Consider the following 15,068-nt stretch of genomic DNA (forward strand, 5'->3'; position numbering starts at 1 on the left):
TGCTGCTGCTGCAAAGTCACTTCAGTCGTGTCCGACTCTGTGTAACCCCATAGACGGCAGCCCACCAGGCTCCCCTGTCCCTGGGATTCTCCAGGCAAGAACACTGGAGTGGGTTGCCATTTCCTTCTCCAATGCATGAAAGTGAAAAGTGAAAGTGAAGTCGCTCAGTAGTGTCCGACTCCTAGTGACCCCATGGACTGTAACCCACCAGGCCCCTCCCCCCATGGGATTTTCCAGGCAAGAGTACTGGAGTGGGGTGCCATTGCCTTCTTCAGTTTAACCTGCAGTTTCCCTCAGTTCAAACCTTTAATATTAATTGCTTTCTTTTCAGGATCTGCCAAACTTAATGACCAGGGAAAGACAAGTAGACAACATAAAGGTTTGTAGTGAGCCAGACTTTTTCCCATCTGGGCACAGATAAGCTGGTCTATGAACATGACAAACCCCACTTCCTGTCTAGGGGAGGAGTCACACAGGAACCAGGTGCCATGTATATGTGCTGTCAGGCACTTAAAGATGCTGAATTCTTAGCTTGAGGCAGAATTAAACACATTCATGTACAGAATCCATCCTCATGTCGCTCTCCAGTCTGCTCTGGGTGTTCCTGGCCTTCACCTTCTCTGGTAGGGATGCCTCCAAACATGCTTGCGTGTGTTCAGGGTGAAAGGACTGCACACAGGCATGTGGAGCTTCACAGGGACTTGGGGAGGAAACAAGGATTGGGGAAAAGCAAGCGTCTTAGGATTTCAGTTTGGGTTATAAATATTTGAGTCGGTCCAAAATTAATTTCTGCATTGTTTGTTCACTATTTCAGCTCTGTTTTCTCACATTTTCCACAGGATCTTGTGTGGCCCAGAAAGTTACTCAAGACCAGTCAGACATAATCAGCCAAGTGGGGCAGTCAGTCATTTTTAACTGTCAGTATGGAATAGGTTGGTTCACCTACTACTACTCCATTTATTGGTACAAGCAGCTTCCCAGGGGACAGATGACTCCCCTTATTCATCAAAATTCAGAACATGGGAATGCAGGTTATGGCCGCTACTCTGTAAACTTCCAGAAAGCATATAAATCCATCAGCCTCACCATTTCAGCATTACAGCTGGAAGACTCTGCAAAGTACTTCTGTGGTCTTAGGGAGCTCTCAAGTAAAAGAACAGTTACAAAGGAAGTTCACAGTGCTTAAAGTAATGGGAAAAGCCATACAAAAACCCCAGAGCTTAATAAGAGAGCTCTGCTACTGCAGGACTCCAGCTGAAATGCACACCTGCAGACCCCAGAGCTCCGCTGCTGCAGGACCCCAGCTGAAATGCACACCTGCAGACCCCAGACAAGAAATGGTAATCATGTGATTGCTTAACGTGTGGTCTGAATCAGAGAATTTAATTCTAAATTAAAGCTTCTTCTATGTCCAGAGTAACTTTCTACTGTTTACATTTTCCTCTTGAATTTTTGACTAAATTAATCATACAGAACATGTGTAAAGTTGTCTAAACTTACTCTAAAGTTAATTAAAAGTGACAGTTTCACTAAAATACACTAACATCAGAAATCTGGGTATAGTTATCTGGAATCGTCATGAAAATCATTTCCTTAGTCCTTTCTTCTTAGACTTGTGTTACTTAAGGTACAATCAGAGAAGCAGATCACTAGTGGTATCAAATAAGAAATTAGTGATGAAGATTAGAACTCAGGCAATTGCTAGATCTGGTGGAAGAGTGTATGTGAAGCTGTTATCTTCTTATCTGGTGTTGAGACTGAATTCACTGTTAATCAGCTAGAGCAAAGTTAGGGAGAGCCTGAGGCATAAACAAACTGTGACTCATAAGGACATAGTAGAACCATGAGGGTAATGGAACCCACATAGACACACTAAAACTTGTCTATGTCTCACCTCCTTCAGTCTCACAGTAGAGAGTGAGCTTAGGAGAAGTGGGTGTCATTTGGCATCATGCTGCATACATACTTGGCCTAAGACAAACAGAAAATGAGGAGGAGGTTTGGTGGGAAGTGGAGGGGCTGTGAGTCAACAATGAGCTATCAGATCAGGAGGAACACCTGTGTAACCACAGTCCCTGGAGCCCTGCACCAACCCAAACATAAAAACTGTGGCTGCTTCATCACAATAATCTTCCAAATGTCACACAAATTTCTTTTGTGGCCAACCCTAAGCCAGAACAATATGGGAAGCACATTCTGGGAAAGATACTTCCAGTTAGTTAAGATAGATCAAAGCTACTACAGTACTTTTTTGTTAACTTGGCATCCACCTGTACTCTTTAACAGCTTTTGAATAAAGACCATAGCCAAACTATGCTTCCTGCTAATGTTGTTGTTGCTGTTCAGTCACTAAATCATGTCTGATTCTTTGTGATCCCATGGACTGTGGCACACTAGGCTCCTCTAACCTGCCAGGCATGGAAATAGAGAATAACTATAATTGAGGATGAAGGATTATTTATTAAAATTATTAAACTGGAATTTCAAGATGGATGAACTTTATGGAATGTCACTTATACCTCAGTAGAGTTGTTCAAAATAAATAAGACTTTGTTCTGTCTTACTGGTGTCACAGTCCAGGAACAGTGTTATTCAACATACACATATTTATTTAAACAGTGATTTTGTGCCCATAGTTTCCCTCAGTTCACTTTAGTTGCTCAGTTGTGTCCAACTCTTTGAGACACCATGGACTGCAGAACACGAAGCTTCCCTATCCATCATGAATTCCTGGAGCTTACTCCAACTCATGAGTCGGTGATGCCATCCATCTATGGCCATAGATGTCCATCTATCTCTGTAATCCCCTTCTCCTCCCAACTTCAATCTTTCCCAGCTTCAGGGTCTTTTCAAATGAGTCAGTTCTTCGCATCAGGTGGCCAAAGTATTGGAGTTTCAGCTTCAGCATCAGTCCTTCCAATGAATATTCAGGACTGATTTCCTTTAGGATGGACTGGTTGTACCTCCTTGCAGTCCAAGGGACTCTCAAGAGTCTTCTTATACACCAAAATACAAAAGCATCAATTCTTCAGTGCTCAGCTTTCTTTGTAGTCCAACTCTCAAATCCATACAAGACTACTGGAAAAACCATATCTTTGACTAGACAGACCTTTGTCGGCAAAGTAATGTCTCTAATTTTTAATAAGCTGTCTAGGTTGGTCATAACTTTTCTTCCAAGAAGCAAGTATCTTTTAATTTCATGGCTGAAGTCACCACCTGCAGTGATTTTGGAGCCCAAGAAAAAAAAGTCAGCCACTGTTTCCACTATTTCCTCATTTATTTGCCATGAAGTGATGGGACCAGATGCCATGATCTTAGTTTTCTGAATGTTGAGCTTTAAGTCAACTTTTCATTCTCCTCTTTCACTTTCATCAAAAGGCTCTTTAGTTCTTCTTCACTTTCTGCTATTAGGGTGGTGTCATCTGCATATCTGAGGTTATTGATATTTCTCCCAGCAATCTTGATTCCAGCTTGTGCTTCATCCAGTCCAGCATTTCTCATGATGTACTCTGCATAGTTAAATAAGCAGGGTGACAATAGACAGCCTTGACATACTCCTTTCCCAATTTGGAACCAGTCTATTGTTCCATGTCCAGTTTTAACTGTTGCTTCTTGACCTGCATACAGATCTCTCAAGAGGCAGGTCAGATGGTCTGGTATTCCCATCTCTTTAAGAATTTGTTTGTTGTGATCCACGCAGTCAAAGGCTTTGGCATAGTCAATAAAGAAGAAGTAGATGTTTTTCTGGAACTCTCTTGCTTTTTCGATGTTTCAGCTGATGTTGGCAATTTGATCTCTGGCTCCTCTGCCTTTTCTAAATCCAGTTTGAACATCTGAAAATTCATGGTTCACATATTGTTGAAACCTGGATTGGAGAATTCAGAGCATTACTTTGCTAGCATGTGAGATGAGTGCAATTGTGCAATAGTTCTAACATTCTTCAGCATTGCTTTTCTTTGGGATTGGAATGAACACTGACCTTTTCCAGTCCTGTGGCCACTGCTGAGTTTTCCAAATTTGCTGGCATATTGAGTGCAGCACTTTCCCAGCATCATCTTTTAGGATTTGAAATAGCTCAACTGGAATTCCATCACCTTTGTTTGTAGTGATGCTTACTAAGGCCCACTTGACTTTACATTCCAGGATGTCTGGCTCTAGGTGAGTGATCACACCATCATGGCTTTCTGCATCATGAAGATCTTTTCTGTATAGTTCCTCTATGTATTCTTTCTACCTCTTCTTAATATCTTCTGCTTCTGTTAATATTTCTGTTAAATATTCTGTTAATATTTCTGTCCTTTATTGTGCCCATCTTTGCATGAAATGTTGCCTTGGTGTCTCTAATTTTCTTGAAGAGATCTCTAGTCTTTCCCATTCTATTGTTTTCCTCTATTTCTTTGCATTGATCATTGAGGAGGGCTTTCTTATCTGTCTTTGCTATTCTTTGGAACTCTGCATTTAAATGGGTATATTGCTTCTTTTCTTCTTTGTCTTTCTCTCTCTCTCTTTTTTTTTTTTTTGCTCTTTAATTTTTTTTTATTATTTATTTTTTTTATTCAATTTTAATTAAAAAAAATTATACATGTGTTCCCCATCCTGAACCCTCCTCCCTCCTCCTTCTTCTCGTCTCTTCTTTTCTCAGCTATTTGTAAGGCTTCCTCAGACAAACATTTTGACTATAATAAAAAGTTTAAAAACAGAAAGCAAATGGTGTTTTAAATGGGATGGCAAAATAATTGTCCTGAATATGTATCAGTGAATGAAACCTAGTTTGTTCCTCAATTGCCTCAGCTCAAACCTTTATTATTACCTGCTTTTTTGACCTCCTCCTACACCTTTCAGGATCAGCCTAACTTAATTGCCAGTGAAAGAAAAATAGACAAAGTAAAAGTTTGTGGTGAGCCAGACGTTTTTTCTCATCTGTACACAGACCACATGACATGTGAATATGACAAACATCACTTCCTGTTTGAAGGAGTCACACAAGAACTGAGGGATTATGCATATGTGCTGCCAGGCACACAAAAACACTGAATTCTCAGCTTGAGGCAAAACTGAGCATGTTTGTGTAGGGGATTCCATGCCTCATGCTGCTCTCCAATCTGCTCTGGGTGTTCCTGGCCTCCACCTTCTCTGGTAGGGATGCTTCCAAACGTGGGTGCGTGTGTTCAGGGTGAAAGGACTGCACACAGGCACGTGGAGCTTCACAGGGACTTGGGGAGGAAAGGAGGACTGGAGAAAAGCAAGAGTCTTAGGATTTCAGTTTGTTTTTTGGGGGTGTGATCTGAAATGAGTCTAATTCCTACACTATTTTATTCACTGCTTCATCTCTGTTTTCTGATTTTTTCCACAGGATCTGGTGTAGCCCAGAAAGTTACTCAAGATCAACCGGACATATTCACTCAGATTGGAGAGGCAGTCATTGTGAACTGTTGGTGTGAAACAAGTTGGAGCAGTTATACAATTTTGGTATAAGCAACCTCCCAGTGGAGAGATGATTTTCCTTACAAGGGATGGCCGCTACTCTATAAGTTTTCAGAGATCACTTAAATCCTCTAGCCTCACGATTTCAACCTTACAACTGGAAGATTCTGCAAAGTACTTCTGTGCTCTCTTTGAACTCACAGTGCTCAAGGTAATAGGAAAAGATGAACAAAAACCCCAGAGCTTAATAAGAGAGAGCCCCTCTGCTGCAGGACCACAGCTGAGATACACACCTTTAGATCCTAGACAAGAAATGGTAGTCCTGCAGTTGCTTCATCTGTGGTCTGCATCAGAGGATTTAATTCATATGGAAACAGGTGTCCAGAGTAACTCTCTACTGATAACATTCTCCTCTTGAATTTTTGACTTTAAATCAACCATACAAAATATGTGTAAAGTTGTCTAAATTTGAAGACTTGCTCCACAATAATATAAAGTGGTAGTTTCACCTAATGATCCTTACATCACAAATCTGGGTCTAGAATCTGAATCATCATGAAAATCATTTCCTTAGTCCTTTCCTTTTAGGGCTTCCTGGGCACTAGGGGTAAAGAACTCGCTTGCCAATGCAGGAGACATTAGAGACACAGATTTGATCCCTGGTTTGGGAAGATCCCCTGGAGGAGGGCAAGGCCACCCACTCCAATATTCTTGGCTGGAGAACCCCTTGGACAGAGGAAGTTGGTGGGCTACAGTCTATGGGGTTGCAAAGAGTCAGACACGACTGAAGCGACTTATCATACAGTTATGTCAGGGCATATCGAGAGGAGACCTACCAGTGATGTAGAGTAAGATATGAGTTATAAGGATTTTTCACAGGCAGGGCTAGAGCTGGTGGAAGAGTCTATAAAAGCTATTATATTTGTATTTGGTTTGAGCTTGAGATCACTGTAAGTCAACTAAAGTACCATTTATGAAGGAAAGTTGGATGTGGCAACTGGACCAACTGTGGACCAACTGTGGACAAACTGGAAAAAGCATGGACAAGCTGTGACATGTACATGAGGACAATGGACCCCACAAGACACACTAAAACTCGCCTTTCTCTTACCTCCTTCAGGCTCACAGTAATGGGCAAACTTCAGAAGTTTGCCATCATGCTACAAGCATACTTGGTCAAAGACAAAGAGAACATGAGTAAGAAATCTAGTGGGAAATCTAGGAGTTGTGAATCAACAATAAGTTGAACTATCAGACCAGCAGCGACATTATGAGTTGCCATAGTCTCTGGAGCCCTGAACCAACCTGCAGAACCTAGAAACATGACTATTTCATCACAAGTACCTCCCAAATCTTACACAAATCTCTTTCATGGCCAACCATAATCCAGAACAATACAGAGAAGCAAATTCTGGGAAATAGATTAAGTTCAGACAGTACAAATCCACCATAATAGCTTAACTAGTTAACTTCCCTCCTTGTTAACTAAGCATTCATCATTACCTCTTTGAACACCACAACTTTGAATAAGGACCACAGGAAAACTAAGCTTCCTGTTAATATGATGCAATTATTCTTTATTCAGCCAAAACAAGCTCTCTCCTTCAAAGAGAATACCAAGTTCATTTATCTATTTAAGGGTGACGTTCTTTCCTCTTCTAGCTGAATCACACTCTCCAACTGACCCTGTATTTTTACTACAGAGATACAATGAGATATAAGATTAACTTGTAGCAGCACATGTTCTGTTACCAGAGGCAGGCAAAGAGGAGAGGGAAGCTAAAAATGGCTAATGTATACATAAATATATTCATATACATTGAAAATGAGTTCACAAATATTCTAGGTTGTGTTACTGCAAATGACCACAAGATTGTAACTGGTATTTATAACTACCTCATCCATTACCCATTCCATAACCTCATAGCATAGCAAGAACCTCTACTCACTGTTCTACTTTATTTCCTATAAAACAAGCTCCTTATTCAGGAGCAATGCTATGTGGAAAGTCGTAAAGATGAATAACGAATTCTGTTAGTTGACCACTGTGATTTTGGCAGAAGTTTGCAAGGTGTTGAAGACAAATTCAAGGGTCTATTTTAGTGTAAAAAAATCGTGTTAATAGGCAGGGGAAATTGATATGTTGTATTCTGGGAAACATCATTAAGGACGATACTTGTCTTCTCATCACAAGCAATAACAGTGCAAAAAGGAAAGCATTTGTAAAGTTTTTAAAGAAAGCAAACAAATAAAACTTTCAAGGAAGCTTCTAATGAGCATGAAAGCATATTTTTAAATTGTCTTTTTAATCAAAAAGCACTGCTAAGAGAGTGGAAAGCCAGTGTCAGTCTGGAAGCCTAGATATGCAAGACACATTACTGAAAAAGGAATCAAATGCAGAATATATTAAAAGCTCATAAATCAAAGAGAAGTGAAAATAATCACTTCTTAGTCATTAATAAGAATGACTTATTAATAGTCATTAATAAGAATGGCAAAATCTTGGAGATCGAATTCAGAAATATTATATCCAATAGCTAGTAAATATGCAAGGTGTCCTTGATTTCACTATTTTTATGGAAATCGAAGTCAAACCTCACCTGTTCCATCTGTGTCTTTTTAGCACCCTGAGTGTATCAGTGTAGCTAGCTGGCTATCACACTAAAAGAATAAGGAAAGATAATGACTATCTCTAGGAAAAAAAGTGATTAATAAATGTCCTAGAAGCATCCATTACTGAACTGATATGGAGTTGAAAAATCAGGTCACAGGCCTGGGCATTAATGGAAAGGAGGTTTTAATAGAATATAGAAAGTTGGTATTTATTGAGCTTACTATATGTCAGGCACTGTAGGATGTATTTCCGATTCATTATCTAATTTAAATATCAAAACCCTTTGAGATAGATTTTACTGTTCCAATTTTTTTAATCTTTGAGAAATGAGACATAACTTTCCTAACTGTGAAAAAGCATCTTAAACTTTTATTGTCATCCTGAGTGTACCATTTAGAGGGCTCCTTAGAGAAGATTTGGGTATGAGGAAGCACTTGACCCAGAACAGGGTGACTGGATGTCTCAGTGATGGTGACATGATAGGTTTAAACTGGAACCTAAAGGGATCTATGAAGAACAGTTCTATGAAGATCTACAAGACCTTCTAGAAATACCACCAAAAAAAAAAAAAAAAAGATATGTCCTTTTCATCATAAGGGATTGGAATGCAAACAGGAAATCAAGAGATACCTGGAGTAACAGGCAAGTTTGGCCTTGGAGTACAAAATGAAGCAGGGAAGGGCTAATAGAGTTTTGCCAAGAAAACACACTGGTCATAGAAAACACCCTCTTCCAACAACACAAGAGCCCACTCTACACATGAATATCACCAGAGAGTTAATACAGAAATCACATTGATTATATTCTTTGCAGTCATAGATGAAGAAACTCTACACAGTCAGAAAAAACAAGATCTGGAGCTGACTGTGGCTCAGAGCATGATCTCATTATTGCAAAATTCAGGCTTAAGCTGAAGAAAGTAGGGAAAACCACTAGACCATTCACTGGATCATAGAAAAAGCAAGGGAATTCCAGAAAAAACATTTGCTTTGTTGACTGTGCTAAAGCCTTTGACTGTGTGGATCAAAACAAACCAGAAAATTCTTAAATAGACAGGAATACCAGACCACCTTACCTGCCTCCTGAGAAACCTGTATGCAGGTCAAGAAGCAATAGTTATAACCAGACATGGAACAACAAACTGATTCAAAATTGGGAAAGGAATACATCAAGGCTGTATACTGTCACCCTGCTTATTTAAATCATATGCAGAGTACATCATGTGAAATGCTGGGTTGGATGAATCACAAGCTGGAATCAAGATTTCCAGAAGAAATACCAACAACCTCACATATGCAGATGATACCACTCTAATGGCAGAAAGAGAAGAGTAACTAAGGAGCCTCTTGATGAGAGTGAAGGACAGTGACAAACTCAACATTCAAAAAACTAAGATCATGGCATCTGGGGTCCCAACACTTAATGAAAATAGATGGGGAAAAAGTGGAAGCAGTGATAGATTTTATTTTCTTGGGCTCAAAAATCACTGCAGAAGATGACTGCATCCATGATATTAAGGCACTTGCTCCTTGGAAGGAAAACTATGACAAACCTAGACAGCATATTAAAAAGCAGAGACATCACTTTGCCAACAAAGTTCCACAGAGTTGATGCTATGGTTTTCCAGTAGTCATATGGATGTGAGAGTTGGACCCTAAAGAAGGCTGAGTGCCGAAGAATTGAGGCTTTCTAATTGTGGTGCTTCTGAAGACCTTTGTGAGTTTCTTGGACAGTGAAGAGATCAAACCGGTCAAACCTTAAGGAAACCAACCCAGAATATTCATCAGAAAGACTGATGCTGAAGCTAAGTTCCAATACTTTGGCCACCTGACGTAAAGAGCTGACTCATTGGAAAAGACCCTGATGCTGGGAAAGATTGAGGGCAGGAGGAGAAGGGGTGATTGGATGGCAGCATCCACACAATGGACATGGGCTGGAACACACTCTTGGAGATAGAGAAGGACAAGAGACTGTGGTGTGCTGCAGTTCATGGGGTCGCAAAGAGTCAGACATGACTCAGAGACTGAACAACAACAACGCTTCCAGTGAGTATTTATGAATATTTGTTAAATGAACAAAGCATGATTAGTGTAACATTACTCCTATGTCTTAGGTACAATTTTCCTCCATGCTAGACTTGGATTTATTGTTTATAGTCTATTGTTCATTGTTCACAATAATAACCCTCTGTTTATACTATCGGAGTCTTTTATTTGGCATGCATCCCATAAAGTTGGAAGATTGTTTTCAGAGTAATTTAAACAGTTGTTTAACGTAATTTCTCATCAAATTCATGAATAATGATTCATCAGCTCACTCAGAAACCATGTAACTCTTGAGTGCCTACTATATATCAAACTCTTATAAATATTGAATTACATGGGCTTTGAAGTAAAATTTAAATATAGGAAGGTTAGAGACAAATGAAAAAGAGATCAACAAATGAGAATCATATGACTGCAGAGGCCTGGTGTGCTGCGGTTCATGGGGTCGCAAAGGGTTGGACACGACTGAGCGACTGAACTGAACTGAGCTGAAAGCAGTCAAAGATAATTAAAACCTTCTATGGAGTATTTAGGACCAAGAAAATACAGATGAGTACAGAGGTATTACAAGTAAGATGTGTGTACTGTGTGGTAAGTTTCTTCAATCGTGTCTAACTCTGTGAGTCATGGACTGTAGCCCATCAGGCTCCCCTGTCCAATGGATTCTCCAGGCAAGAATACTGAAGTGGGTTGCTAAGCCCTTCTCTAGGGGATCTTCCTGATCCAGGGATAGAACATGGGTCTGTTAAGTCTCCTGCATTGGCAGGTGAGTTCTTTACCACTCGCGCCACTTGGGAAGCCCATTTACCTTCAAATCTGAGGAGCTTTTTAAAAAGTTGCTTGCTGACTTTTGGTGTGGGTTTAACTCTGCAGTTCTTCTATTCAGTCACAAGAGGGGGCTGATTCATCTGAAAACAGTGTTTCTTTCTAGGAGAAAGGGAGGGAAACGTGTTTTCCATTGATGTGCAAAAAAAAGGAAAAATGACAGGCTTTCATCTTCTTTAGACAACTTGAGCTTTTTATCCCTTGTTCAATGTGTGTGGTCAAGGATTCAGGGGATCTTAGCCAAATAGCCTAAGCCCTTTCCATGTACCTCCCTAAATACTGCTTTCCCATTTCCCTGCTCTGATTATCCCTTCACTTTTCTATTCCTTACACGCTTTTTTTTTCCCCCTCCTCTGACTTTTTATACCACTCACACCCACATCCACCCCACCCCCACCTACTTTGCCTTCCTTTCTGTCTATTCCTCTGCCTTAGCATCCTTGCTATACAACACCCACAAGCATTGGCACAGGGAACATGAGGATTATGGAACACTGTTCAAAGAGGATGAGGTGAACTCTATCTATGTGAATCAGTTAGTATATTAAGAACAGATGCATGAAAAATGTCTACCTAGATGGTGATAGATGCATGATTCCAAGAACACTTACAAGAGCTCCAAGCTCCAGGATGTGTAGCTTTTAGTCTCAATGTTATTAATTTTTCCATCTCCCAGAGCACATCACTGCCTACTTTTGAATCTTTCATACATTTTCTGGAATGTGGATGGAAATTTTCATTATCTTACTACACATAGCTCAGTACATTTTTCTGGGATTAAATATTATGCTCTGCAAGCTTCATGGAGCATCAGCTAATTTCTTAAGAAACAAATGAAAGACCAATGGTTGTGCATAGACACATCATTGTGATTGGTATTCCTTTTCCAGAGGCAGACATTAAACTTCAGAGATGATTTCACTGTGAGCTGGGGATGTTTCACCATCTTCTGGGGACATGACTAAAACAGGGGAGGATGACCTAGATAAGGGACTGCTTGAACATTGGCTGAGAAGGTCCTAGCAACAACATAGTGGTATCTGCACTGGTTGTAAGTCTTTACTAACAGCTGTTGCCTCTGTTCTCTGGAACCTCCTTAAACCAAGGATCAGACCCAAGGCTGAACTCTGAGCCCACGATCCTGGTTTGTCCCTGAAGTATGAGGCTGGTGACTGGAGTAACAGTGTTTCTGACCTTGGGTAAGTGTTCTGTGTCTACAAGGGATGACTTGAGGGCAAAGGACCATAAAGAGTTATTTGCTCGCTACTCCTCTCCCTGTGCTTTATTCAGCATTATAGTGATGGAATTGAGAACCAATCATGGATTTGCTAGGGACACAAACTTCTACATGACATATTAAACTTTGTCTATGATTCCAGAAGAGTCCTTAGCAGTAAGAAGGTTGTAGGAAATCTCTGGATTTATTGAGCCAAGGACCCATGGAACAAAGCCTATGGATCTCTGATTCTTGCCACATATCTTTGGTCTCCATAATTTTGTTTTTCAGTCACTAAGTTGTATCCAACTTTTATGACCAAATGGACAGCAGTGTGCCAGGCTCCTCAGTCCTCTATTATCCCCTGGAATATGCTCAAATTAATGTCCATTGAGATGGTGACACTGTTTAACCACCTCATGCTCTAATGCCCCCTTCTCGTTTTGTCTTCAGTTTTTCCCAGCATCAGGGTATTTTTCAATGAGTCAGCTCTTCTCATCAGGTGTACAAATTATTGGAGCTCCAGTTTCAGCATCAGTCCTTCCAATGAATATTTAGTGTTCATTTCCTTTTGGATAACTGGTTTTGTCTTCTTGCAGTCCAATATTGAACACCAATAATATTTTTCCAAGACATACATAGAAACACAGGAGTAGGGGTTAGGGCCAGACAGTTATTCGAGGTTTATGCACTTGATCCATAGAATTACGTTTATTTGTGCTCTGGAACTAAGTTGATTTCTTAACCCCCCAGGGACTGTGATTGATGCTAAGACCACCCAGCCCAGCTCCATGGATTGTGCTGAAGGACAGGATGTAGCCCTGCCTTGTAACCACTCTACCATTGGTGGAAATGACTATATACATTGGTATCAGCAAAATCCCAATCAGAGTCCACAGTATGTCATTCGTGGCTTACGAGGCACAGTGAACAGCAGCATGGCCTCTCTGACCATAGCTTCAGACAGAAAGTCCAGCACCTTGGTCCTGCCCCAGGTCACCCTGAGAGACACCGCTGTGTACTACTGCATCCTGAGAGAGGCATACTGGGACAGACGGGGCTGCACCTGTGCAGCACCTCTCTTGTGGGAAGAAGCAGTCACGAGAGCAAATCTAGAGTCATCTAGAAGGAGAGTCAGAGAGCAGTAAGAGATGAGTAAAATGAAGGGAAGGAAAAGGGAAGAAGATGGATAAAGAAAAGAAGAAAAGGACAAGGAAGAAGTGCATCATTGTTTGATGTGGCTGAGAAGAATTTTGGGAATTATGGGAATACGAAGAATCCCAATTGCAACATACAAATAAAGTGAGAAGCATTAGCAATTTTTCATGGTTCTTTCTCATGTCAATAAAATGTTGGTTCCAGTGTGTTAGTCTCAACCTAAAAGTGAGAAAAATACAAATAATTCTCCTGTTCCAAAGTTTTCTTTCATGTCCGACTCTTTGAGACCTCAAGAACTGTAGCCTGCCAGGCTCCTCTGTCCTTGGGATTTTCCAGGGAAGAATAGTGGAGTGGGTTGCCATTTCCTTCTCCAGAAGATCTTCCTGATCCAGGGATCAAATCTTGTCTCCTTTGTCTCCTGCATTGTAGGAGGATTCTTTACCACTGTGCCACCTGGGAAGTGGTCCAATTCATTCTTTATAATGCTTGTGTAGTACTCTGAAACGTTCTATTATTAATTATGCTTACCTTAATAAGTATTTGTTTCTATTACTGTGCTATCCTAAAGAGTGTTGTCTTTATAGAACTTTGTAGATTGACTTTTGTATATATGAGGACACGTCTATTGTAATGAAATTTCTGAACTGGAATGGCTATTTTCAAAACAAGGTGCATTTAATTTTTTGATAAAGTGACAACTTTCCATTCAAATCGTATAAACAATTATACTTCAACCAACAGGGAGTGAAAAGGTGTATTTTGCACCCTCTAAAAATTGAGAATTACCAGCCTTTTTCATTTTAACAATCGAAATGTACTTTATCTATAGACATCTTACTGATCCCTAGTGCTTTTGAGCAACTTTTTCTCTGTATATTGGCACTCTGTCATTCAACCTTGTTCATATGCTTGTTCCCATCTTTTGACCATTTTTTTCCATTAACTTAGCTTTATTTCTGTTTGCTAGAATTATTTTGACATCTTACATGATATTTTGACTTTCATATTTACTTGTATGTTTTATTCTAACATACTACCTTTCTTACACTGTCAAATCTATCAAAAATTTATTTCTTTTTAGCTTTAAAATCAGTGTCTTTTATAAAGCCCTAAATGTACCTTTTAATCCTCGTTACCATTTAGGGAGTTATTCTGAGATCTATGGTACCTCTTAGAAAGCTAAGCCTCAAAGAGATTTTAAAAGTTGCCTATCTTTGTCTTAATATGTCTTAGACCCACTGTGATATTTATTTTTAAATCTGCCAATGTCAAGCTCCAAAATCTCAGCATGTGTAGCTCAATCTGGCCTTTCTGGAAGCAACAGTAAGAAGAAAGCCCTGAAATAGTGAATCAACTGGAAAGTCAGTGGAATGAATCACAATTCCCATAGCTGAAAGTGACACACATTTTAGGGTAAAATGTCAAGTGTTAGAACAAAAGGCATATGTTGTGACTCAAGAAAAGCAATAATCCTTAATTCTGTAAAGAGACATGCTAGTCCTCTAAATATCCAAATAGCAGTAGAAATATCTTTTACTGATTGTAGCAGGATTCTGAAACATCCCTAGCTCCTTATTAGCCACACATTTTCCCCAAGAGAAAAGATATAGAGGAAATTAGAGCACAAGACAGAGAAAGTAATAGGGAGGCATTCTGGCCCTTGATGTGAGTGGCATCACTAACATAATGTTCTTGGCTCATCAAAAAGACTGAGAAATCTATCCTGCTGCACAGGATGTGTACCTAAACGTATATTGCTGTGTTTATGCTTTGGAAATTGCTTTGA

At 39.9% G+C, this 15,068-nt stretch overlaps 1 protein-coding gene and 1 gene segment (V, D, J or C); one reads left to right on the forward strand and one right to left on the reverse strand.

Annotated features, from left to right (window-relative positions):
- LOC100336282 (T cell receptor alpha chain MC.7.G5) overlaps positions 1–15,068 on the reverse strand; it is a gene marked incomplete in the record, with an annotated part of 1,089,855 nt that overhangs the window by 890,269 nt on the left and 184,518 nt on the right.
- Positions 12,016–13,606, forward strand: LOC786594 (T cell receptor alpha variable 26-1-like). The segment is given in 2 exon segments: positions 12,016–12,107; positions 12,878–13,606. Coding segments are annotated over 2 exon segments (435 nt in total).

The sequence above is a fragment of the Bos taurus genome, chromosome 10 (genome assembly GCF_002263795.3).
Source record: "Bos taurus isolate L1 Dominette 01449 registration number 42190680 breed Hereford chromosome 10, ARS-UCD2.0, whole genome shotgun sequence".
Classification (NCBI taxonomy): Eukaryota; Metazoa; Chordata; class Mammalia; order Artiodactyla; family Bovidae; genus Bos; species Bos taurus.